This window comes from Mytilus trossulus, chromosome 8, assembly GCF_036588685.1.
Source record: "Mytilus trossulus isolate FHL-02 chromosome 8, PNRI_Mtr1.1.1.hap1, whole genome shotgun sequence".
Classification (NCBI taxonomy): Eukaryota; Metazoa; Mollusca; class Bivalvia; order Mytilida; family Mytilidae; genus Mytilus; species Mytilus trossulus.
The window spans coordinates 66,916,444-66,942,146 of record NC_086380.1 but is presented as its reverse complement, the minus strand read 5'-3'; the positions used below and the strand labels follow the sequence as shown (position 1 = coordinate 66,942,146).

The 25,703-nt window shown below is 32.4% G+C and overlaps 2 protein-coding genes across 3 annotated transcripts; one reads left to right on the top strand and one right to left on the bottom strand.

The window, feature by feature from the left end:
- Window positions 1-220: 220 nt before the first annotated feature.
- Window positions 221-15,376, top strand: LOC134681298 (T-box-containing protein TBX6L-like). 2 transcript variants are annotated; one of them, XM_063540867.1, is made up of 7 exons: window positions 221-617; window positions 2,446-2,629; window positions 10,141-10,408; window positions 12,089-12,235; window positions 12,484-12,551; window positions 12,874-12,926; window positions 14,181-15,376. In XM_063540867.1, exons 1-7 carry the CDS (start codon window positions 428-430, stop codon window positions 14,834-14,836), a joined length of 1,566 nt encoding a protein of 521 aa, XP_063396937.1. In that variant the 5' UTR covers window positions 221-427; the 3' UTR covers window positions 14,837-15,376. The 2 variants fall into 2 exon arrangements, with proteins under 2 accessions (XP_063396937.1, XP_063396936.1); XM_063540866.1 differs by having other exon boundaries at window positions 222-617; window positions 12,862-12,926.
- Window positions 15,377-22,515: 7,139 nt separating this feature from the next.
- LOC134727888 (toll-like receptor 4) lies at window positions 22,516-25,092 on the bottom strand. Its single transcript, XM_063592284.1, has one exon. It carries the CDS (start codon window positions 25,090-25,092, stop codon window positions 22,522-22,524), a length of 2,571 nt encoding a protein of 856 aa, XP_063448354.1. The 3' UTR covers window positions 22,516-22,521.
- Between the last annotated feature and the right edge of the window lie 611 nt (window positions 25,093-25,703).

Sequence of the window (25,703 nt, the reverse complement as noted above, 5' to 3'; positions counted from 1 at the left end):
TAGTTATGGTTAATTAAAAACTCGTTTTTGTAAGCGTGTATGTTTTCTCCAAGTACTCAAAAACTTGATGGGGTAGCTTGGCCACGCCTACTAATTGTCCAAGCCAACAGGTAAATTCGAAATGGCAATTTTTACCTTTTGCGCAGACGATAATTGCACCTTACTGGGTGATTGACAGCTGATTGACAAAAACATTTCAAAAAGAACAAAGGGACTACTCAAACTATCAAGGAAATAAGTAATTCTGGGATGCTTAGAAAAACATTCAAATCGAATATTAAGGACAGTCCGACATAACTTCAAGTATTCTGTTTTCGACTAAGGTGCAAGCAACTTCACCATACCTGAGAAAACTATTTAGTGTTTAGATACGGATATTTTACCAGACTTGTGATATTTTACTCTTGGACTTTTGTGTTACAACAGTATGCTCCTGTTACAGGGTAACCACTACTCTACACCGACTTCAGCAGCACCCTCCAGTATGTACGAGGATGACTTCATGAGCCAGAGAGCCAGACACTTTCCTCTTGGACACCCTGGACTTATGCCATCGCCACAAGCTTTTTCTTTTGGATTTCCCGTCCATCCAGCACATGACCCAATGGGTCTTTCTAGTAAGTATTCCATTACTATGCAAATTATTAAAATAAAATAGAGAGAGATAACGAAATAATTGGGGAAAAAATAGTTAAATGGTTAAGTAACAATATATGAAGATTTCTAGAATAAGAATCTTAGTGAATTGTTTGAAGTTAAATATGTTTGCTTAAATATTTCCGTATTTCGTTATTGTGTTTGCTAATAATTGCAATTCGAACTGTGATGAACGCTTTCAATCAATGTTAATATGAACACGAAATTTAAGATGAATTAATGATATTTAGGTAAAATTATTGGAAGTTATACATAATAAATAATTGGAAATTTGGGGTTGACAGGTTTTATATTTCACTCTTTGAATTGTCTAACAGTCTTAAATAGATAAATACAAAAGATGTCAGTAGCACATCTATCAGAAATCAATTTCAATCATTTTCGAGCAAATTTGGTAACTTTCCTGTGGTTTTCATCAAATATTAATTATGCTATTTTTTAATTATATATCAAACGAATTCAGAATTTGAGAATCTATATATTTAGAAATATAAATATTTTGTCAATGTCCTTCTATTTCTAATGATAGTTTTTTTTCTTCGACATTTAGATGTTTCTTTATATTTAATTTAAAGATGTATTTATTTCAAATTATTTGCAATACACATTGCAATTTAATAATTTACTTAATTATGAGTTATATTTTACACACAACTAATTATGGGTTGGAGTTGAAGAAAATGAGGTTGTAATTAGTAATTAAAGTAATAATAAGCTCGTATTAAACTACTCGTCGTCTGCTTTGCACGTGGCCAGCAGACGAGAGTAATTGTTATCAAAACCAAAGTCTAAACACTTTCACCACTAGACGAGACATTGTTTTTGTAACAATTTATTAATAAACATCTTCATATTATTTACATGATTAACCGTGTCATGACATGTAAAAAATGAAATTAAAAGAAAAGAGATTCTTTTGATGATCAAAAGAGAAGTTATTTTTAGATTTTCATAATTTACCGCAATTTCCAAGTTATGTTTTTTGAATATTTTGTTGATCCAAATTTCGGACCTTTATATGTATCTATTTGTCATAGTTACTTATATATATAAAACATATGTTTTTCAGTTATTTAAAGCAAACTGAAAAAAGTTTATTGTATAAATTTGGTATTATAAATTACAAACTGAAAGTGAATAAATTCACAGCAAAATAAGCCATCAAATAAATTTTAAGTATTTTATATACTTAAAGGTGACATACAAATTATTGTTTCCATTTCAACTCTTGTGAAAAGTATTAATTTTCTGTTTTATTTAGAAGGAAATTGCGAATATATTGTTCACTTTTATGTTTAATTCTATACGTACGGTTTAAACTCAAGAAGGCTATAATTTGACAATCTTGTATTAAAATACCATAATAACAAGTTTATCTTTCGGAAAGTTACGACGTTGTTAAAGCACCAATACATTGGTTTTATTTAACAAGGTATAAGACAGTTAAAAATCTTTTCGTAAATTAAAATAGTTCAACGTTCGTAAAGGCTGAATACTACAGATTTCAGTAAAAATCTTCAAGTTGTTGCAATAAATGACCAAATATAATATACTTTTATTTACGAAACAGCAATATTTCAGAGTTTATTTGAAATATGAGAAGTTTTCTGACAATTAAATTTCGAAGAGATCTATGTAATTAGTTGCCATCAAATAATTTCAAACACAAATGTTCTTTACTATGGAAAACATGCATATAGTTTTAAGATTATAACCTCTCTCTTTTAGTTGTAAATTATTTCATATTATGTTTGTTTCATATATTTAAACTTGAAATTTATAATTTAGGCCAGAGCCAACAGTTTGGTGGTTATCCCTCACTCGGCTCCCACTCGGACCACAAACGTATGTTGGGCGGACCAGGACAGAACGAGACTTCAGACAAGAACATCAAGATCACATTGGAAAACCGTGACCTCTGGCAAAAGTTCCACAACATTGGTACAGAAATGATCATCACTAAAACTGGAAGGTATGAATTTTTATTTATTTATTTTCTATTCAAAATTTGCTTATTCAAAATCGTATGCAATACATTTTAACGTTTCACACGCCAAGGATTGTTTTAATTTTTATTATTCTAATTTATTAAATATCAAAACTTCAAAGTAATTACAAGATAATTAAAAAAGAAATTACAACTTTTTTGACAATTGTTTTATTTTTCTCTTGTCTAGAAGTATGAATTTTCCCACGGTAGTGAAATTTTGTGTCAATCATTAATTGTAAACAAAAAAGTCGGCGTTAACAATAGAAATATTAACACCAATTGTTTAAGAATATAATCCGACTTTTGAGAATTAATAATCGGCCTGCGTTATTATTTACAAGTTTATTTTCTATTGACCTGTAAATATGTATAATTTCTCACGTTTCGTAGTATAGGGAGAAATTATTGTATATACGGTACTAGCGTAGTAATTTTATAAGTTTTAGTCACTAGGTATAAGACACGTGACTAATTTTATAGCGGGAAATTTTTTCCCCTGATATAATCACTTTCTAGCCCGCTGCAGACAGGGCAACATTCAAGTATGGACACCGGAATATCTAGTTCAATTAAAGACGCCATTTCGCTTGAAGTGAAGAATGCCGTTTCTAACCTTCAACAAGACATATTGAATAGCATTTCTTCTATCATGGATTCCAGATTATCGTCTTTCCAATCCAACATAAGACAATCTCAACAGGACATTTCACAGTCTCAAATGTACAAAATCGAGCAGACCGTTACTGACAATTACTCATTCAAGAGAAAAGGCAATGAGAACCAGTTCAAACATGAATCCAGGGTACTTTCCAAGCTGAAAGAAGCAGACGTTAACTTAGAAGGGCCAGATTTGAGCGTCGATTCCGTACAAACAGCTAAAGCAAAGATAGTAGAAGGTATGGAATTAGTGAAAGAAAGACAAAAACTGATTAAAATGGCAGATTCCTCGGAACTGGGTTGGAAAGTTGTGAGTGAATATGTGACAAATCCTATCGCCGACGATTCGGAAGATGAGAAGAAAATAATCAGGGCACAAAACAGAGCAGAAAGAAAACAGAAAGCAGAGAAATCTAAGAAAATTGTCCCAAGAAAAGCACCATACACAAGAGAGAAGGCAGAGAATACCAACTCTTCTTGGAAACCTGGCAGGTGTTTCAACTGTGGATTGAGAGGCCATTGGACGGACAATTGTCCGGATAAGAAGAAGATAAGTACTTTTAAAACTTTATTTAATTTGCCAATCTTGACTAATAGTATTTGTTCAAATTTAAATGATACTGAACATAGTTCAATAGAAACTGATGGTCACATGACAGTTTATTGCAATAATAAGGTCAGTTTTAAATCGCCGTTAAATGTCACGGTTGATCAGTCTTCAGGTATTTTCTCACCTGTTGGGCAGTTAAAATCCAAATTACCTGAATGGAAATCAATTACAAGCAATACACATATTTTGGATGTTATCGAAAACGGATACAAGATACCTTTCAAGACAGAACCAAAATCAGAATTGTTGAAGAATAACAGATCTTCACTTGATAATCCAAAATTTGTTAAAGATGAAATAAGAAAATTAATCGAGAAAAAATGTATTTCAGAAGTTAAAGAAAGACCTTTTGTTGTAAACCCTCTTACAGTTGCTTACAATAAGAACAAACCTAGGCTGGTTTTAGATTGTCGGCATTTGAACCCACATCTATTTAAATTTAGATTTAAGTACGAAGATACAGAAAACGCACGAGACCTTTTTAAAAAGGGTGATTTTCTATTTAGCTATGATTTGAAATCGGCATATCACCATATTGAGATCACAGATATACACAGGTCTTTTCTTGGTTTTGCATTTGTTTTTGACGGTATTATGCGTTATTTTGTGTTTAATGTATTGCCATTTGGTATTGCAACAGCCGGGTATATATTTACCAAAGTGCTAAGAGAAGTTGTCAAACACATGAGGGCAGAAGGTAAACGTGTCATCATGTTTTTAGATGACGGTCTCGGAGGGGACAATGATTTTGAAAATTGTATGAATAGTAGTTATGAAGTTAAAAATACACTCGAAAGATTAGGATTTTTAATAGCTCATGAAAAATGTCATTGGTTACCTAATCAGAGTATGGATTGGTTAGGTTACACATGGGATACCATAATAGGTAGAGTTTTTATTAAGGAAGAGAGAATTGAGAAAGCCGAAAATAGTATTCGCAAATTATGCAGAGAAGCTACAAACGGTAGATTGTTATTCAGTGCTAGATTTTTAGCCAGTATTTTGGGTCAAATCATTTCCATGATTATTGTTATTGGTGACAAGGTGAGATTGCACACCAGATACTTGTATGATTGTATCATGGGACGAGCAAGTTGGGATGCTCCTGTAAAGATGAACACAGATGCTCTTACAGAAATTTTATTCTGGGAAAGCTCGCTCAGAAAATTAAATGAGCAGGGTGTTGACATTTGCAGAGTTGATCATGATTTTGTGTCAGATTTTGACATTTTTTGTGACGCCTCAGATGTAGGCTTCGGTGGTTATTTATCCACTCAGTTTAGCGTTGTTACTTGTGTTGACAACAGTGAAATGTCAGGTAATTGGACAAGTGATGAAAAGTTGGAGAGTTCAACGTGGCGCGAATTAGAATGCGCAAGACGAGTATTATGTACTTATGAGAGTAAATTTAGCTTAGATAACAAGTCGGTTAGCATTAATTCGGACAATAAAAACGTCCCACATATACTAAAGGTCGGCAGTAAGAAAAGCATATTGCAAAACATAGCAGTAGATATTCACAATATTTGTTCAGAGAAGAACATTACTTTAAATTCTAAATGGCTACCAAGGGCAGACAATCAATATGCAGACAAATTGAGCAGAAACACTGATAACGATGATTGGGGTATCCATGGCGAATTGTTTAATTATTTCAATGGTACATGGGGACCATATAACATTGACAGGTTCGCTACTCATTATAATACACAATGCACACGTTTCAACTCAAAGCATTGGTGTCCAGGTTCAGAAGGCATAGACGCATTCTCTCAAAATTGGGGTAAAGACACAAACTGGTTAGTTCCACCACCATCTCTTGTTCCTATGGTTTTACAAAAAATTCAGCATGACAAGGCTGCATGTACCTTAGTTATTCCTGAATGGAAATCGGCCCCTTTTTGGCCGTTGATTTACACATCAAAAGGTATAGCACATTATATACAAGACATAGAATATTTGTCGGGAAAAAGGGTGATAGTAAAAGGAGCAGGCAAAAACGGAGTTTTCGCAAAGTTGCCAATGAAATTTAGAATGCTAGCTTTGAGAATAGTTTTTTAATAATACAATTGTTACAATGTATTTGCAGGTGTGAACCTTAGACGAAATGTTGAAGCTGCTTTGGTAGAGAGTGGCGTTTCAGAGAACTGTAACATTTACAACTTAGCTGGAAAGATGACTACATTCCTTGTTGATTCGAGAAGTGAGAATACCTGTAAAAAGTACTATTCAAGTTTTAATAGATGGAAGAAATTCGCAATCGAAAACAGTTTAAATGAATTGCCTGCCGAGCCTGTTCATATAGCACTTTACATTACAAAATTGATAGATGAACAATGTTCTCCAAGTGTTGTAAATTCAGCTGTATATTCAATCAAATGGGCACATGATATTAACGGTTTTAATGATCCGACAGAAAATTCATTTGTAAAATATCTTTTAGAATCCGCCAAAAGACGTAATGGAAGGCCTGTAAACAAAAAGGATCCAGTTAACAATGACATGTTGATTGATTTATGCTCTATGTACACCGATAGTTCAGATTTACTTATAGTTAGGGATCTCTCTATGATTTTGTTGTCTTATTCGGGTTTTCTTAGGTTCGATGAGATTAGTAAATTAAGATGCAAAGATGTTAGTATTTTCGAAGATCATTTAAAACTTTTTATTTCTCATAGCAAAACTGATCAATACAGACAAGGGAACGAAATTCTTATTTCTAAAGGTATTTCTATCGCTTGTCCAGTTAACATGTATTTAAGATATTTGTCTTTAGCTGGTTTAGACGAACAATCTGAACAATTCATATTTAAACCTATATTTAGATCCAAAGGCGTAGCCAAACTTATATATAAGAATAAACCTCTTAGCTACACTGCAGCTAAAGAAAACATTGTAAAGAGACTAAAGCTGGTAGCCCCAAGTCTAAATCTTGGTCTTCATTCTTTACGTTCGGGTGGTGCAACTGCAGCTGCTAAGTCCAATGTAAATGAAAGATGCATAAAGCGACATGGGAGGTGGAAGACAGATTTTTCCAAAGATGGTTATATCGAAGATACTTTAGAAAAGAGAATTTCAGTCTCACAAAAATTGGGTCTTTGATATATATATTTATTATTTTTACTACACTCCCGCCCTTTCTTTGGTATTTCTATGCTTGCTGGGCTATCGGCAATACTATATATTGTATTCATTTATGCCTTATAATAGATATGAGCGTATAGGTTATACGTATAATTTCTCACGTTTCGTAGTATAGGGAGAAATTATTGTATATACGGTACTAGCGTAGTAATTTTATAAGTTTTAGTCACTAGGTATAAGACACGTGACTAATTTTATAGCGGGAAATTTTTTCCCTGATATAATCACTTTCTAGCCCGCTGCAGACAGGGCAACATTCAAGTTCCAATAAAATTGTGTATATAATTTGATACATGCATTTATATATATTTTCAAAACAATATATTCGTCTGAGTATGTCTCGTGAGATGGCTTGTCGCATAAGGTCGGACCCAGGTTTCCAGTTTATCCCATTAATGGGTTTTGTTTGGTTGTTCCTGGCTGGCGAGGTCGTTGATGATCGAGTTATTTATGTATGTATTTAGTTACATGTTTACATTCATGTCGGCTATATTTTAGCTCTCGTTGATACAAGGTTTACTTTTTCTAGCTAAGTTGTACCTAACAGGATATTTCAAGGTTTTTTGTTATTAGGAGTCATTGTGGTTATTTGTTGTTTTCAGATGTTTTTATATATATATATATTAAGATACATGTATGTAAATAAATTAATAAATTCCGTTGTCCACTATGCTTGCTGGGCTATCGGCAATACTATATATTGTATTCATTTATGCCTTATAATAGATATGAGCGTATAGGTTATACAAGATTAACAGTTGACATTACATGTCGCTGTGACCTATTTAAATCCATGATTGATGCACAATGCATGCTTATATTCTGTATTTATCGCTTCATGAACTATTTATGACCAGTGTGGGAAAGTTATTTTTTCTACTTATTTTTATTTGTGATCACAGCATATTAATTATTATGTTTTTCATAGGTATTAATTGTTTTGAATAATTTCATCAGTTTAGATAATACATTTTAAATTTATCAGCAGAAGCAAATACCTTTGTTGAAGGTATCAGAAAATTTTAACTTGTTCATGAATAAAAGATAGAAGTTAAATTCACGGGTACCATCATGAATCTAAAATAAATAATCCAATTTCAATATCATTTTACTAATCTAGAAAACAGATTTAATTTAACCAATCAAGTTTCAAAGATTATAACACCTCCTCTGCAACCAAATCTCTGTTTTATTTTCGATCTATAGAAACGAAATCTTATATAAAAATACAACAAATTGCCAACATTCTTCATATTGCGTCAGCATAGATAACACGGTCTTTTTTATGACAATAGGTTAGAATTATATAAATTCTATAAAAGAAAGATTTTTTTCCTTAGGAGACGTAAAGTCTGATACCGCCTACTATTATTCCGTAGAAATTAATTAATCAGAAATATTATCAATAGAGGGTAGTTTACAGACTGGTAATTGAAAATATTCCTGTTTTTCTTGACTTTTCAAAAAAATATTTATTTTGTTCCAATGGCCCTCAATTTACATGACACGCGCCAGACATTGCAAATCTTTTTGCGACTATCGAAATGTAACACCAAAATTTCTAAATAATTTGTTTGAAATCCGCTATAATTTTTGAAAGGTGAATATTTGAAATTGAAAGTGTGAAGACAACACGATTTAGCTTCTAATTAACTATTATAAAAGATGACCGCTTCTTTAAATTGTGGTCAGCTGTTGCCTTATTCGGGGCTTAAATCCAGCAATTTGACTGGAAGTATTAAAGTCCATCTGCCGCACGCGACCTCAGCGGTATTCACGGAATTGCGTCAAGTTACATTTTGGCCACCAATTTGTTTGGATCCCTACAGCGCCAGTTAAAATGGTGTTGATTTTCACCGGAATAAATCCTTTTCTTTTCCTGTCTTTTCAAAGATTATTTAGTTGTCCAATTAGTGGAATTACATTCAAGTGATATTAAATTAGTTAAGTAAAATAGAATAAGTATGTTTAAGTGAGGACATCAAATCATGTATATATTTGTCAAAAAACTAGTTATTTTTTATATGTCGGTTGGTGGAGTTAGCTTTAATGTCATGTTCAGTGCTTTCGTCATTCGTATTATTTGTCTATTATTGGAAATGTCTTTAGATTTATAAAAATAATACTTTTACTTTTGTGAAGAGTTTTTTATCGCTTACATAATTATATTAATGCAATATAATTGTTTTTAATGTGCAATTTTATGTGTAAATTGCCAAAACAGGAGTAATTTTTAAATAAAGCATCCAGCAGGTTAAATAGTGTTAATTTTCACTCAGGGAAGGGGTCAACAACCACTTATGTTCGGATCAAAGACTCATAACTCTTTGCATTTTAATAAATACTATTGAAAGTATGTAAATTGCCAATTGACAAAATCGTCACTTAATTAAGTACTAACTAAGGACAAATGTCTTGTATTGTAATAGAAAAGCATGTCTTTTCATTCGACAAATTTATCACCTTAATTCAATTTGAAAATCTAATTTCTCACCACAAGGGTTCTTGATAATTTGAACAAGTTGTTATAACACCTTTTCCTTTCTGCAGAAGCATACTTGGAGGAATTATCGTTCTTTACCGGGGGCCGCAAGCAACATCAACAAAACACTTCAGTCTTAAAACACAATAGAATTTGTTTTTATAGAAATAATATATTTATGCAAGGTGTTTATTGAATCAGGTTACGTGTAATATTGTTTTGAAGATAAGATCTTTTTAAAAAGTGATGACACTTACAAGCAGTTACATAAAAATCACACTTACAAATAAAAATATTAGTCCAATTTGTTAATCCTATTGACTTCAAACATTCCATATTGTTAAGGTTATTCAGGTCCTCGGAGAGTTGAAAAATTGATACAATGAATTAAATTTTAAAATTTAAGTATAATATTTTTTAATTAAAATAATTAATTAGCAAACGTATTTATTCCACGAATAAATATTGCTACTAAAAAATCCATTGCGGTGTGATAGATTGTGAAAGAAAAGAAAACAGTTTCTGTATCATCATTTATATTTTCAAAATAAATTTTGGAAAAATCTTTCTACATCTGTATAATTGTCAACTTTTTTCCAGGCGTATGTTTCCAACACTTAAGGTTGCCATGGAAGGTTTAGATCCTCACTCAAAGTATATTTTATTGGTCGACATCGTACCCGTAGATGACTGTCGCTACAAGTACCACAACTCAGAATGGGTTGTCACCGGTAAAGCTGAACCCCACATGCCTGGTAGACTGTATATCCACCCAGACTCTCCAGCTTCTGGTTCCCACTGGATGAAACAGCCGCTTACGTTCCACAAACTCAAATTGACCAACAACAACCTTGATCAAAATGGACATGTAAGTTTATTTATTTTATTTATATTAATATCAATTTTCCCTCGAATTAACCCAACATTTATCATGTTTGGAAATTGTCAGCAAATATTTTCTATATTTCTTAGTTTTTTAGTTAGTTTTGTCAATATTGAAACAATATAGCTCAATTCCTTGTTTCTATTGCTAAACTTTTCATGTTCAAATTCATTAACTACAAGCATTTAAGATACGAAATCTATCAATGTCGCATACGTAATTGAAAAAGATGGAAAAATTTATTAGCAAGTCAAAGAACGCGAGGAACTTCTCGTGAATAAGAAACAAATTGCCACGAATTCTTTTATAATTATCATATTTCTATTCAAAGTTTTTCAAATTGGTGAATAACGTTTAAAAGAAATATCTGTTTTTCGCTTCATAATAGGATAGTTGTTGATTTTCTCTGGTCCCTATGGGGTCGCGATTTATGTTAGAAGATCACTTTTTATAATTGCATGTATTAAACGCATGAAAGGAACGCTACTAGCTAATAGATTTTAGTTCCCAAATGAATTAGTTATTGCAGAAAGGGAGTTTCATATAAACAACACACGGATCTTTGTTTTTACTCTGTCGTAAATTATTAAGAAACCACTCAATAATGCCCGAAATGGACATCTATTTTCTATGAAAAATGTTTATTTATTGGAAATTGAAATATCTCAATTTCTGATTATCTCATTTTGTTTCTTTTTTTATCAGGATAGGATCAGAATCGTTTTACACTTTTATCCCACCCCCGGCACTTTCATTCTGAACAACTTAATTGGTTTTAATTGCCTTATCATTTATCAAATCTTTTACGCCATTTAGCGGTCTAAAAAGAGGCTATCGAACAACACAGAAAGCTTCCGATAAACATCTAACAGCTATTGAGAAAATGGCTAATTGTGTCTTAATTAATTTTCTGATCAGATATTTAATTTCAAAAACCATTTTATAATTGAAATGAACATCTTCTGATGTAACATACCAATTTTGTTCGATTCCTCGTGAAACAAAAAGTTCAAAACGATCCGTGCTGAAAACATACTATAAACGAATGTTGTGAACAGATGGGTTATAAAAAAGTACAAAGAACGTGTGTTTTACTAATTACAAATATAACAAAACAACTATTATCATGTGATGAAATCTAATTTTCTTTCGGACAGATTTACATGTTTTTCGTTCTATTTATGACCAATTTTCCTTGAAACGGATATCACCGTACCCGCAAAAAAGAACATAAAATTTCTATAAAAAGTAAATTCATATTTGATTTGGCGAATTTCAGATATATTGCTATGGTAAAATGTTGACAGCTATAGGTACGAAAACAGACAATAAATGAAATAAGATGTATGTTATGTTGTTCCAAAGGGAACTATTTTGTCATTAGTTTCGCGTTATTAGGCGTAACATGTAATATGTACATAAATCATTTACAATCCTAACTTCATAAATATTTAAAAAGAACTTAACAAAAGTCTGGACTCTTGTGGTTATTAGCTATACAATTTATAGTGTCTCTATTCTTATTGGTTTCGCAAAATTCGGAAGAAACGAATTTTCACAGATTTTCAGTTGTTCAATTTATGTTTAGCTTTTTATAGCCTCTTTGATTTAATTAAATTTTACGACATTTGACCATTTTTTCTCAACTGTTCCTTTATATTGCAGATCATCTTAAACTCCATGCACAAGTATCAACCACGTGTTCACATAGTTCAAGCAAACGACATTTTTACCATGAGATGGAACTCGTTCAACACCTATGCCTTTGAAGAGACAACCTTCATTGCAGTGACAGCTTATCAGAACGAACAGGTAATGAGTCTTTTTATTTGTACACCTTAAGAAAAAAATCTTAACCAATTCTGACCAATTTGGTATCGAAAATTTGCGGGAAATATAAATATGCAATGGATAAACGACGTAAAAACTATGAATGGGAGTCTAATGCAATCTTAAATAATTCTGAACAGTTGATTTATTTCATTCAGATTTTAAAATTTATTTGTATAACTACTTAAACGTGCTGGCAAAATATTTTATATCATTTGTTTCTCTTACAGATCACACAGTTGAAAATTGACTACAATCCATTTGCTAAAGGGTTCAGAGACAACGGAATGGGCAGGAGGTGAGTTGCTATTCCATTAAAGCAAAGCTGTTTTATTTTGTTTTTTAATTTTTAAGTTTCAAATTTAAGTTATTATTATTATTACAGATCAATCTTGCGTTGGATCCTTAGATAGTATTATAATATAATTGAGGGGAAAACATTTTCTATTACTGTTCTTCATCTTAAAGTCACAATGGAGACGACACCTAGCTTTGGTAAAGCAATATAATTAAACTTGATTCAAGCATTTTGTTAGTGTTTGGTTTTCAATATATCTTGAAGCCGATTTCAGATTGTTTTGTTTTCGATATGCATTAAATTTTAATAGTTCTTCTTTCAGGGACCATCGACTGAGCGTTAAAAGACCAGCATCTGACGACATCTCAGAAAAAGGTGAGAAACAGATTTGTTTTGATTTCCTTTCCTCGCCATTTTTTACGCTGAATCGTTACATTATTGTTCAATTTTCTGTCTGTTTAAATAATTGTCTGTCGAAATATAACTCACTTTTTCATCTGAAATCTGCTAGCAGGGCAAATCGTAACACTATTCTAGCACCCCATTTAGACAGATTTGGCGCGTTTATTGCTATTCGGAACGCCATTTTTTACCGGAGGTGTATTTAGTTCTGTCACCTTGTCCGATGCGATCAGTAAAGAGACGAGGGAATTCGATCACAAAGTATTCTTGATCAAATTAGCTTCGCTATGCCATATATTGATGACGGTAGCAAATTAGATAAGCAAAGTGTTTGCTGAAATACCATCGAAACTTTTCGCACCTTCCGCTACTGTAATTATATTAACGTTTGACTGCCGTCTTGCAACACCTGCTTTTATCGAAAGCTCTAGAGATGCTTAAGATCACGTGCTTTAGTTCAAACAGCAGCCAATCATTTCAGTTCTTTCTTGTGTAGTAATTAAATAATGGTTAATTGACATAACAGAAGAGTACAAAAACCACAACTTTATTCGATTGATTTCCATTTGTAAAAGTAAAGTAAAGAATTGGAATATGATCGCCATGTTTGTTTGATGAATCGGTTTCTTTAATTAATAACTAAGCGATATCGATCCCCAAAACGCCTCTGAAAATTACTGTTTTGTCTGCATCGGTTGTATGTTTTATAACTACCATACATTTTGCGAAATCTAATGCGATTCGAACTTACGTAGGTGATATCTCTATTCATCGCTGTCAAACTTAACCATACGTTATGTGGTTGTTTTTCTTATGCATCTTGTGACATCAAACACATAATTTGTCAGTTATGTGCGCAATAAATGCGCGTTATGCATTCTTTTACATTCCATGAATATTAAGTGAACAAAATAACTTCTATTTCTGTAAAAACAACTTTTGTGAAATTACAGACTACGGGTAATTAAATAAAGTTATTTGCCATCTTTTTATTCTTGGTGGAGTTAGTTTCACCACTCTGTTTCGCATTAAACCAAATTAATGTCAACACGGTTTAAATGCTATATACTTGGTATATCAATCAAAATGTTAACTATATATACTTAGATATACTTATATAGATATACACTACTAACAAGGTGTCATTTTCTGTTTTTAAAAAATCTCGATGGAAATTAAATTATATACATTATCAATCTTTTTTATAATAATTTTCTTGTTTTATAGATTCTCCAACTTCAAAGAAAGTGAAATCTGAAGATGAAACAACACCGGAAAGGGTTACCATGCCAGCAACTAATGTCTCACGTGCCAAATCAGATGATGACAACGACTCTGTTTCTGAAGCTAGTCACGAGGGTAATCACGACAACGATCTTACAGCATGCCGCATTAAAGACACAAGTATTCCACTCAACAAGACAAGCAGCCCACAACAACAACAAAGTGCTATCAGCCCGAATTCCTGTGACTTTATGAGTTCTGCATTAAAACCTTATTCTAGTCATACATTTTCCAGTGTCGGCGACCAATCATACTACCCTCACCATCCATCAATCAACAGATCTCCGACATCGTTCATGCCAGTCTCATCATCCTCATCAAGTTTGTTACAACCATCATCGTCAGGTTTAGGTCTGCACAATATCAGCCATCAACAGATGCAAGCATGTCGTCTTTCCGGTCAAACTAGCGATTGCGCATTACGTCAACCATCCGGGCACTTGTCATCAATCAACCACAGCTATGGTATCAGGACATCACCGCCTCAGCATCCATCTCTACCATCATGTACTTACATGCAGCCGTCTCAGCCGTACCCAACACACCTTGCACCAAATGTACACATGATGAATATGAACTTTCCAGGGTCAATGTCTTGAACAAGTGTATAAAAAAACGTTACGATAATTCTGCATGAACAGTTAGGGCCTCGACCCAAATCCAGATTGTGCTGACCATGAAGGTCATGTCATTGACCCGTATCAAGATTGTGCTGACCATGAAGGTCAGGTTTTTGTTGTTTGTGACAATCAAAATAATATACGGATATTCAGAGATATTTCTAAAACTTTGTTAGATGTATGAAACATGTGACCTTGTTTTGTTTTGAGTTATTAGTTGTACCTCATGTTTGGTCAGCCATCTTGAATTCCTAATTGTATTTATATATGTCCGGGAAATGGACGGATACTTATCCCTACACATTCTTTGTATAGTATGGGTTGAATATTCATATATGTAAATAGAAAAAAGAGATTTTATTATTATTATGAACTACTGCAAAAAATGTGGTGTATTGATAGAGTGGAGATTAGAACGGTGCTAATAATAATTCACAATTAATTGTTAAAATGTTGTTTTGTATTATAAATGCTTCTTTTTTGGTATCTTGACAGATCCAAATAAAATATTCAAAAGTACTGACGTTTTCTTTTTTATTCTTAAAAGGTGATATATATAGAGGTCAACATATTAGTGTCTAAAAAAGATAGAATACAATATCAACGTAAATAGTAAAGACTACAAGAACATGTAAAGAGAAACAAAATATCAAACAAATAAAAGTAAACAAACTGACAAACGAAATAGACGAACATACAAACAGTCTACAATCACAACCCCGTAAAACTGAAGGCCGAACAACACGAACCACTAAAATCCGGGTTAATCTCAGGTGCTCCGGAAACTTAGGCAGATCCTGCTCCCCTGTGGCACAATAGGTGTCCATACCAAATGTCATATAACTGACTCATAGAAGTATCGACAAAAGGAATAGAAAAAAGATTGCACAAAACAACAATATAAGAAACAAAAACAAACTAGTCAAACATCCAGAGTACATATCATCCAAAATAATAGACATGCGTAGAACAGCCATGAACTTTATCACTGAACTAGTATATATTTGTTTAGGGGACAGCTGAAGGACGCCTCCTGTTGCGGGAATTTCTCGCTACATTGAAGACCTGTTGGTGACCGTCTGCTGTTGTTTTTTCTATGGTCTGGTTGTTGTCTCTTTGACACATTCCCCTTTTCCATTCTCAATTTTATTACTTGCACTGAAAAAAATGTCCTACTTAAATCTATTTAAAAAATACAATCAACTACTTGAATCTATTTAAAAAATACAATCAACTGAGGTCGCTTTTGTCAGTAGTTTAATAAAAATGAGCCTGTAATTCAGTGGTTGTCGTTTGTGTATGTGTTACATATTTGTTTTTCGTTCATTTTTTGTACATAAATAAGGCCGTTAGTTTTTCTCTTTTGAATTGTTTTATATTGTCATTTCGGGATTTTTATAGCTGACTATGTTGTATAGGCTTTGCTCATTGTTGAAGGCTTTCAGTGACATATAGTTGTTTATTTCTCTATCATTTAGGTCTCTTGTTGAGAGTTGTCTCATTGGCAATCATACCACATCTTTTGTATATTATGAAATATATTTTTTAAGCTATTATGAACTGTAGAAGGTCGAAAAAAACCTAAGTAAGGACGAAAAAATGAACTCGAAAAATCTTTTTTTCCACACTTGTCAAAGCTTAAGACTGAAAGGGTCTGGGACAGAAAAAAAACCTAAGTCTGAATAAACTCATCATATATACCAGGATTAATTTTGTAAATACGTCAGACGAGCTTTTCGTCTACAAAAGACTCATCAGTGACGCTCAAATAATTAAAAAAAAAGTTACAGATACAGATTTGATGGAGGGAGTTGATATTGATTAAAGGATATAAAGAACGGAAAAAACGCGAGCACAATTCGTTCGTATATGGGGCAACCGTCCTGCAAGACCAATATGTATATCCAAGTTACGAATATGTAGCAAATATATGTTCACATCTCGACTCTAAATTAGGCAATCTTGCTTCAGACCGAGAGTAAAGATGGCACAAAGGAGTTAAACGTCATTGGTAGCATATTTTTTTTAATGAAATGTCAGTTTAATTAGATATTTCAAAAAAAAGTTTTGTTGGTTAACTGGCTTAGCATAATCAAAGGTTTAAGGACAATATGAAGCATTCAGGTTTTGTGATAGATAACACTAAAACAATCAATTATTCAAAGATACTATTGCATGTCTGTTTAAAAAAAACAAATTTTAGAATGGCGCTAATGATCTTCCAACCCATTCTTAAAAGATGAGACACGGCCTCTTGTATTTGGGATTTGTATGTAATTAAGTCGCTGTCGCACTAATGTATGTATGTTGTAATACATCTGCTAGATTTGTTTTTAAAATACATATGTATGTTAAAAACATTTTCAATAAATTTGTAGACTTAATTGTATTCTATTTGAGGGGAGACTTAATTGTTTTATATTTACGGGGAGACTTAATTGTATTATATTTGCGGGGACTAAATGAAGTTAATAGCACTAGAAACCACAAAATGTTACTATGCATATTTGATATCGCGAAAATAATATTTTCAGGGGGCACTCTTGCTTTTCCGTATTACGTATTACGACATTCGGAACATGATTATATATAAATATACTTGGTAGGCTGGTCCTCTCCCTATTATTAACATTATAAAAGATATCTTATATATTTAATAAGATATCTTATAAATTAATAGAGATATATCTTATATTTAAAAAAAGATATCTTATATATTTAATAAGATATCTTTATAAACATTTTAATATATAAGATATCTCTATTTGTATTTAAGATATCTCTTTTAATATATAAGATATCTCTATTAGTTTATAAGATATCTCTATTAATAATTAAGATATCTTATTTAACTAAATAAGATATCTCGAAATTGAATAAATATAATAACGGCGTGCCATACAGTCTTGCTTTTCCGTATTACGCATTACAACACTCGGAACATGATTATATACTTAGTAGGCTGGGGTGGTGTTCTCGAAAGTATCCTAAGATTCGTCCTAAGTCATAGATAAGACCAATTTTAGGAAGGACTCAAGATCAACTTAGGACACTCTTAAGTTGTGTCTCGAAGCTATCTCAGACGAATCTTATGTTAGGACGTCCTAAACATATCCTAAGTCGAAATTTTAAATCTTTAAAGATATTTGTTGATAAAACATTTATTAATGACGAAAATATTTAATAAAATTATTTACGAATTTTATCATAACATGTACAGAATAAATTGCATAATTACCAATGTAATTATATTAAAAAAGATTGTTATTTAAACTGGAAAACAATTTGTTTTGAAAAGAGAATTAAATTTTTAGTATAATCGTATCGTGAAACACGAAGTTCAAAGTTTGAAATCATGCACCTTTTCTTTATGTACGAGTTAATAACCGATGGTGCGTTTCATTTCACGTTCATTTTCACGTAAAATAATGAGCAAAAAGCTAAATCCAAACTTTATTACACTAGGATGAAGATAGGATGCTCTTAAGACACCTTGTTGGGTGTCCTAAAGTTAGGACGAAAAATGGGATTTATTATAAGTTAAGAGAGCTTCGAGAACACGACTTAGGACAAAGACTTGTCATAAGATAGACTTAGGACACGTCTTAATCCTAAGATAGCTTCGAGAACACCACCCCTGGTCCTCTCCCTTGCAACATATGGGTATATCAGAGCCAAACTGATAAACTGATAAAGGACGAAGAACCAGTCTACTTGTTTGTGTATCTTTATGTGTCGTTGGGTTGCTGTCGCACTGACGTATGTATACCCATATCTCCTTTAATCTTATTCAAGGAAATATACTAGATGCGTTTTTTAAATACTTATGTATACTGCTATATACATTTTTTAATGACGTTATACACTGTTTACTACACGACCACGTGTCTTTTATGTTGTGGATTTGTCAATGAATGAAAAGATTTGAAAGTCACCGACAGTAATAAATTAAAATTAAACAGATAGCAATGAAATATCAGTATTTTGTTAAACATTTAAGACCACACAGGTAATTCTACATTTAAAGCGGTTTCTGAAACTAGAGACGTCAAAATCTTCTTTGATGAACGTTGTTAAGTCAATTATTGGTCTAATAAAGTTTCATTTTAGTGGGGAACCAAAAGGTGGTACAACACCTAACTACATTTGCTGCAATCCATAACAACTAATCTACAGGTGTTATTCTAAGTCCACATCAATACTATTGAAATAATGATGAAGATTTTCTTCTTTTCTTTAATTATCAATAATGATAATAATAATTCATTAAAAAATAGATAATTTCACAAACAAATAAATATATTTGGAAAACGCAATCTTGAGACATATATACAACCAGCAAAAATACTACTTAATAAAAAAAGAGCTGTCCTTAATCATGCAAGTACTATTTGCCACTTGAAATTCAGCAACCAACAACCGACCAATCAATCAAAATAAAATATATAATGATAGAATTGAAAAAGCAACAGTCTATCAGGATTTTTAGTTTAGATCAAAGCCAATGATTATTCTATATGTTAGGTTGGTATCATCTCGAATAAAAGCAAAGTTTAATTTGTTAAGAACTGATAAATGTCTTTACCCGTTCATCTGAACGCATTTATCCGCCGTGTCCACCTAATGACGAGAATCAGGCTTCCCAAGTGATTCTCTTTTATGTGTACCTCAAGTACAGACTTAAAGATTTTTACTGCGAAACAATCTTGTATAGTATCACGGATTATTTGGCTTATATGAAAGCAGTGTTTAACCATTCTTTATAGACCTGTCCCACGCCAGGTGTATGTAATTCAGTTGTTGTCGTTGTTGCAGCCTGTTATATTTCTTTTTCGTGTGTAGTTGGGGGTTTTCAGACATCAGCATGTTTTTTTCCTTTTGCATAGTTTTATATTTTGTCATGTCAGAGTCATTTAAAGCTCACTATGTGGTTTGGGTTTTGCTGATTCTGACAGGCCGCACGACGACATATACTTCTCGCGTCTTTTAACATTTGGGGTGTAAAAGCGTTGATCGTGCGCACATTTTAAGAATGAAGCGCGGAAATGTTCTTCGATCAACGCTTTTACACCTCAATGAAGTTACAAAAAGAAGCATTCAATTCTTGAATAAAAAAATAAAAATTCATCAGTTGAATTAGATAAAAATTGAGAAAACAAACTAAGATATTTGAATGTTGTTCAAATTAACTGTTCGGCACCTCCCTCATAGATCAACATGCTGGCAGACGATAAACACATTTCAGAGCCAAATAAAAAGACGCACGTGACATCCTATACTGAATACTTAAACTAACCATATGTTAGAAGTAAACCAGTCTTTTTATTACAGAGTAATTTGAATGTATAAATTTCAGCAAATTTGAATATCTCTGCAAATAACCATAATTGTAAAGTCATTTTAGCAAGATAAATTGATTAAAAATTGACAACAAGTATTTAGTATCGCTCACTTCGTATCATGTTTTAGTTAATCGCGATTTAGAATTTTAAAATGGATACTTCTGTTGAATTCATTAAAAATATAACTTCTTCCACGTCATTTAGTTGGTTACGATATTAATCCATTCGAGAACAGTGAAATTCGAAAATTGAATTATCATGATAGGATTGATACTGTATTCAATAGAGTAAATTGGTAGAATATTTTCCCGATAATAATGGTTAAAAGGAAGGTACCAAGCGTCATTTTAAAGAAACATACCAAATGTGATGGTCCGAATAGATATGGCTGGAAATTTCGCGCGACTAATTTAACCAACGTGTTGTGCATCAAAATGTATTGAACTTGTTAGAACCTGTTTTAATACAGAAATAATTTTATTGCATCAAAAGAAACCAGTTATTATAGAAATACAAAGCAGAATATCTATACAACATGATATAAACTTATATCTCATCAATTCATTATATGTATACATTTAATTGACAAATGCGGACCGCTTTTTCTCAGTACTACAGCTGGCGTTATATAGTTATAGTTATTTGACTGTCCCTTTGGTATCTTTTGTCCCTCTTTTAATAACAATGGACAGAATAAATCAGCAGGAACTAAATTCAAAATTTGAGCGACTTTTCTTATATTATCAATTAAAAACAATACTTTACAAAATGGATGCACATATCAACAATAAAGTAATATATATATATTTTATTTAGAAAACTACCCCTTTACATCGGGGGCACCAGTCATCAGGGTAGAAGTGATGGTGCGTCTATACTATATTATTTACAATTATATACATTATAGTTAATGGTTTCATTATAAAATGTCTTTGTAACAATAACATACATGGCACATTAATAAGACAAAAATAGAGATTTCTTAAATACATAATCATAATTAAAAAATATTTATAGAATGTTAAAATATACATGTAATTTAAAACACTCATAGACAAATATGACCATGCATAGATATAGGAAGATGTGGTGTGAGTGCCAATGAGACAACTCTCCATCCAAATAACAATTTAAAAAGTAAACCATTATAGGTTAAAGTACGGCCTTCAACACGGAGCCTTGGCTCACACCGAACAACAAGCTATAAAGGGCCCCAAAATTACTAGTGTAAAACCATTCAAAGGGGAAAACCAACGGTCTAATCTATATAAACAAAACTAGAAACGAGAAACACGTATATATTACATAAACAAACGACAACTACTGTACATCAGATTCCTGACTTAGGACAGGTGTAAAATTTGCAGCGGGATTAGTTTTAATGCAGCATGTATAAAGCATAAAAACTAAGATCAATCAATATATAATAGTACATACGAGTAAGTAACTCAAAGTAAAATATAAAAAAATTGGTACACAACAATTAAAAGATAATCATCTATACATGCAATGTGAAAAACATGGTATTTCCATTTATTAGACGAAACAAACAAAACATTTTAATACGCAATAATAACTTTACAATATGAAAATAACCCCAATACTTTAAGCTGAGATGTGTATTTTGGCATACTATAAAGGCACTAGTATACAGGTTTCTCTTATTGGTGCTATGTTTGCTAGCATATACACAAAAACAATGACCCCCGCAACGACTGTGTTCGAATCACACTTCTTGAAAATGTCCGAGACCACGTTAGTCTGTTACACATAGAGATTTAAATGGTTTTGAAGTCAAGCGCTGGTGATATAAAAAAATCAACGCGGAAGACACAAGTCAAGCAAATGAGAATAAACTACAGCGCTAAAGATGTAAAGTTTTAAGCTGAGGATATATTCTCTAGCACTGATGGTTGTATCTGTTGGAACAAAATCAAGCAATTCAGATAAACTACATATCTAGCACTGACTGTGAAATCAACCGCTGAAAATTTAATGCGATGCGCTGAATATTCAAAGTCCTGCGCTCAGAATGTCAACTTTAGCGCTTCAGATCTAAACCAAAGAGCTGAAGTCCAGCACAAGAGATGTAAACCCAATTTCATCAATATAAATTCAAGTGATGCCCATTTAAATCAATCCCTTGGGACATCTACAAATCTAATACTCAAGAACCTGTTAACTTCACGAAAAAAAAAAATATTCATGCACTTAAGATTAAAATACCATCGTAGGAGATGTAAAGTCAAAGGTGGCAAGTGTTCGAGACCACATACAACTAGCAATATATATATACAATATATTCAATTTGATAACGCATCATTAGACTGACAATGTCTCCTTGAGTTTATCCCAGAATACAACATCCCCGTACTCGTCGTTCGGATACTCTATGTACGATTTTGATTGGATAAGTTCCAAAATATTCAATGGTAGATCATTTGGTGACATTTGTTCAAGGAACACGAGTAATATGATGTTTTCTTTACTTCTTGAGTAGATACTCTCCATTTTTGCCATATTAAATTCAAATAGACACCAATCAGATTGTAGAAAATGTTGCGACAATATTACGACCGTTTTACGGCTGTTATGAATGGCGGATGTTATATTAGTTGCGATATCATTTCCGGCCAAGAAGTCTCTTTTGTGAATACAACAACGTATGTTTCGGTCATCCTCTAAATGTTTAATGAATTTTGTATGAACAAATGTGCAATCTTCGTCAGCATAAGAAACGAATGCATCGTACTGAAAATTATCATCTAGTCCAACAGGATTGATTTGTCCATGATGTTTTCCTTTCACCATATAATAAGCATAACGAAGTTTCCATCTATACCGATATACAAAGCCAGCAATTATGACAATAGCAAACATAGCTACCCATGATCCTACAGCGATAATTGTTGTCGTATAAGAGGAACATGTCTTCTTTAAATAGTCATAAATGACCTTTGAACTATTCAGAGGCATTAAGTGAAATCGACAATCTTGGTGCAACACGTTTTGAACATGAACCTTTGTTGTTGACAACCAATGAAAAAAATCAATTGTTTCGCATATACATTTAATGGGATTACCCGATAACTCAACAGTCAAGTCAGGAACAGTTTCTGAAAGGTGATCTAATTGTTTTGTGAAAAATGTATCCAGAACGGAAAGTCTATTATTTGATAAGTCTAAATGTGAAAGTTTTGTCATATGTTTTATCTCGAATGTAGCAGTTTCAAGCATATTCCCGCCCAAATTTAACGTTCGTAATTGTGATTGGGCATTAAAGAAGACTGATGGCAAGCTTGGAATTCTATTGTCAGCCAAATCAAGCACTTGTAGATTAACAAGTGGTGCTAGTATTTCTCCGTTTTTATCGCTCGGTATTACAAATCCTAATAAGTTGCTTTGTACTAAAAGGGTTGTAAGGTTTGGCATACCGGTAAAGAACTCAGGAGAGACTTTGGAACAGAAGTTATTCGATAAGTTAAAGAATTTTAGTTGATATAGATTCCCTAGTGGACCTTGCCAGTCAAAAAAGGTGTTTGAAGAAAAATCAACATAGTCCAGCATGTTATTTGAAAAGATAATCTCAGGCAGATAGTATCGTAACTTGCATTCCCTCAAGTGAATTTTCCTCAGTTCAAATGGAATATACACAATATCATGATCAAACAAGGTAAACAGGGAGTTGTTCGTACCACTGTTTAATTCATGTCGTTCAATCACATCATTTTTGTATGTATCGGGGCAATAATTGCAAGGTGAAGGAGTTATGAGCGTATGATCACATGATTCATCAGGGTTCTTCAAATAATGTGACATCCCAATAAACGATATATTAACTTCATGAAGGGTAGATTTAATTATATCTTTAATGTACTCTCCAGAAAAACTAAATTCGTTATCCGCTACTGATAATATTTTTAAAGTTCTAGGGAAAAATTCAATTGCACCCTTCTCGAATAACTGCAGCCGATTGCTGTTAAGGTATATCTGTGTTATATTAGTACTTTTGAGAGGCCTCAGAACACACTTAGTCATAACAGTATTCAGATCAAAAGTTTGATGGATTTTGTTAATTCGTAAAATGTCTAATGAGGTTGATGGGAGATCATATGTGACATTTGCAAGTCCTCTAAATTTAAGGCATCTGTTGTAAGATAAATCCAGATATTTCAAATGAACTAAACGTTTAAAGGTTCCACTTAAAATTGCATTAATGCCACACTTGCTTAAATCTAGCCGTTCGACATAAGGAATATATTTAAATGTATCTGGTGTAACAACTTTTATTTTACAGTATCCCGTAAATCCAGAGATGTCCACGTCTTGTAGGAAACGTAGATTTTCATATTCAACACCAAATGGATGAGTACTAGGAGGTATAACATCAACTCTTATAGTATGAAGCTTCAACAATGGCGACACATTTAGCGTAAACTGGTCGGGGTACCCCCAATTAAATTTTAGCGATAGGTGTAATAAGGCTTTTAATGGCTTGAAAATATCTGTCGAAAAAACGGTAAAGCTAGCACGGTTATTACTGAAAATCAATGTCTCCAGTTTCGAAAGACCTAGAAAGGATCTTGAATGCAGTCTATGAATGCGATTGTCGGACAAGTCTAAATGAAGAAGACGTACGTTTGCCTCAAATATGCCATTGTCAACCAATTCAATATTGTTTCCTGCAAACGATATGTTTATCACATTTGAAGGAATTTTTGGAATTTTATCGAGAGCCTCTTTAGAACAGTCAGCTTTAATCATATTTTGCTTTGTTAATGAACATACACAATCATCGTCAAACTCGCAAGGAAAAGTTCTGTTTGAAGTCCCAATCGTCTCTTTTTCAACAAAACAAAGAGTGATGCAATAAAATATAACTTTGTTCGTCATTCTTCCACCAGGGCCAATAAAATGATAAAGATACACCTGAAAACAAATAAATTTAAATATCATATTTTAAAATTGCAATTTATTTTTTAATCTGGTCAGATTGAAGGTTTCCTTTCATTACAATAGGCAACAGGACTGTTTCTATTGAAACATTTTTTTGAACGCATGATTTAAGGTTTAAACACTTTGGTTCGTCGTTGTAAATTTGTCGTTGACAATTTGTGATCACCTAATATGATGAAAATCACATCTCTGTTGCTGAAGACAGTATGTTGACCATAAGGTATCTTTTGCTAATTCATTATAAATATCCACACTTACTTTATTCAGCTATCCAGATTATGATACATTGAAATGAACAAAATCATCCTAGTATTTGCTGAAAATGTTTTCATTTTCACAATCAGGTCTCATTTTGTACGCTGAAATTCGTATAAAAAATGACGTATTTCACAAGGAAAATGAAACAGCTTAATTTAAACCTAATAAGATTTATATGTGAAGATAACAATGCATTGTTTCCTGTAATGAGATTAAAGCTTTTACTTTTTTCGATATTTGTTTGCATTCCCATATTAGGCGGAAAAGAAGTTTTAAAGGTTTGTTAATGT

What these genes read in the sequence shown, in the direction of transcription:
- LOC134681298 (XM_063540866.1), top strand. Translation starts at nt 428, where the DNA reads ATGCTCCTGTTACAGGGTAACCACTACTCTACACCGACTTCAGCAGCA. An exon ending in CAGCTTATCAGAACGAACAG is followed by an intron (nt 12,236 to 12,483) that starts GTAATGAGTCTT and finishes TTTCTCTTACAG; the next exon opens with ATCACACAGTTGAAAATTGA. An exon ending in GACAACGGAATGGGCAGGAG is followed by an intron (nt 12,552 to 12,861) that starts GTGAGTTGCTAT and finishes AAATTTTAATAG; the next exon opens with TTCTTCTTTCAGGGACCATC.
- LOC134727888 (XM_063592284.1), bottom strand. Translation starts at nt 25,092, where the DNA reads ATGACGAACAAAGTTATATTTTATTGCATCACTCTTTGTTTTGTTGAA.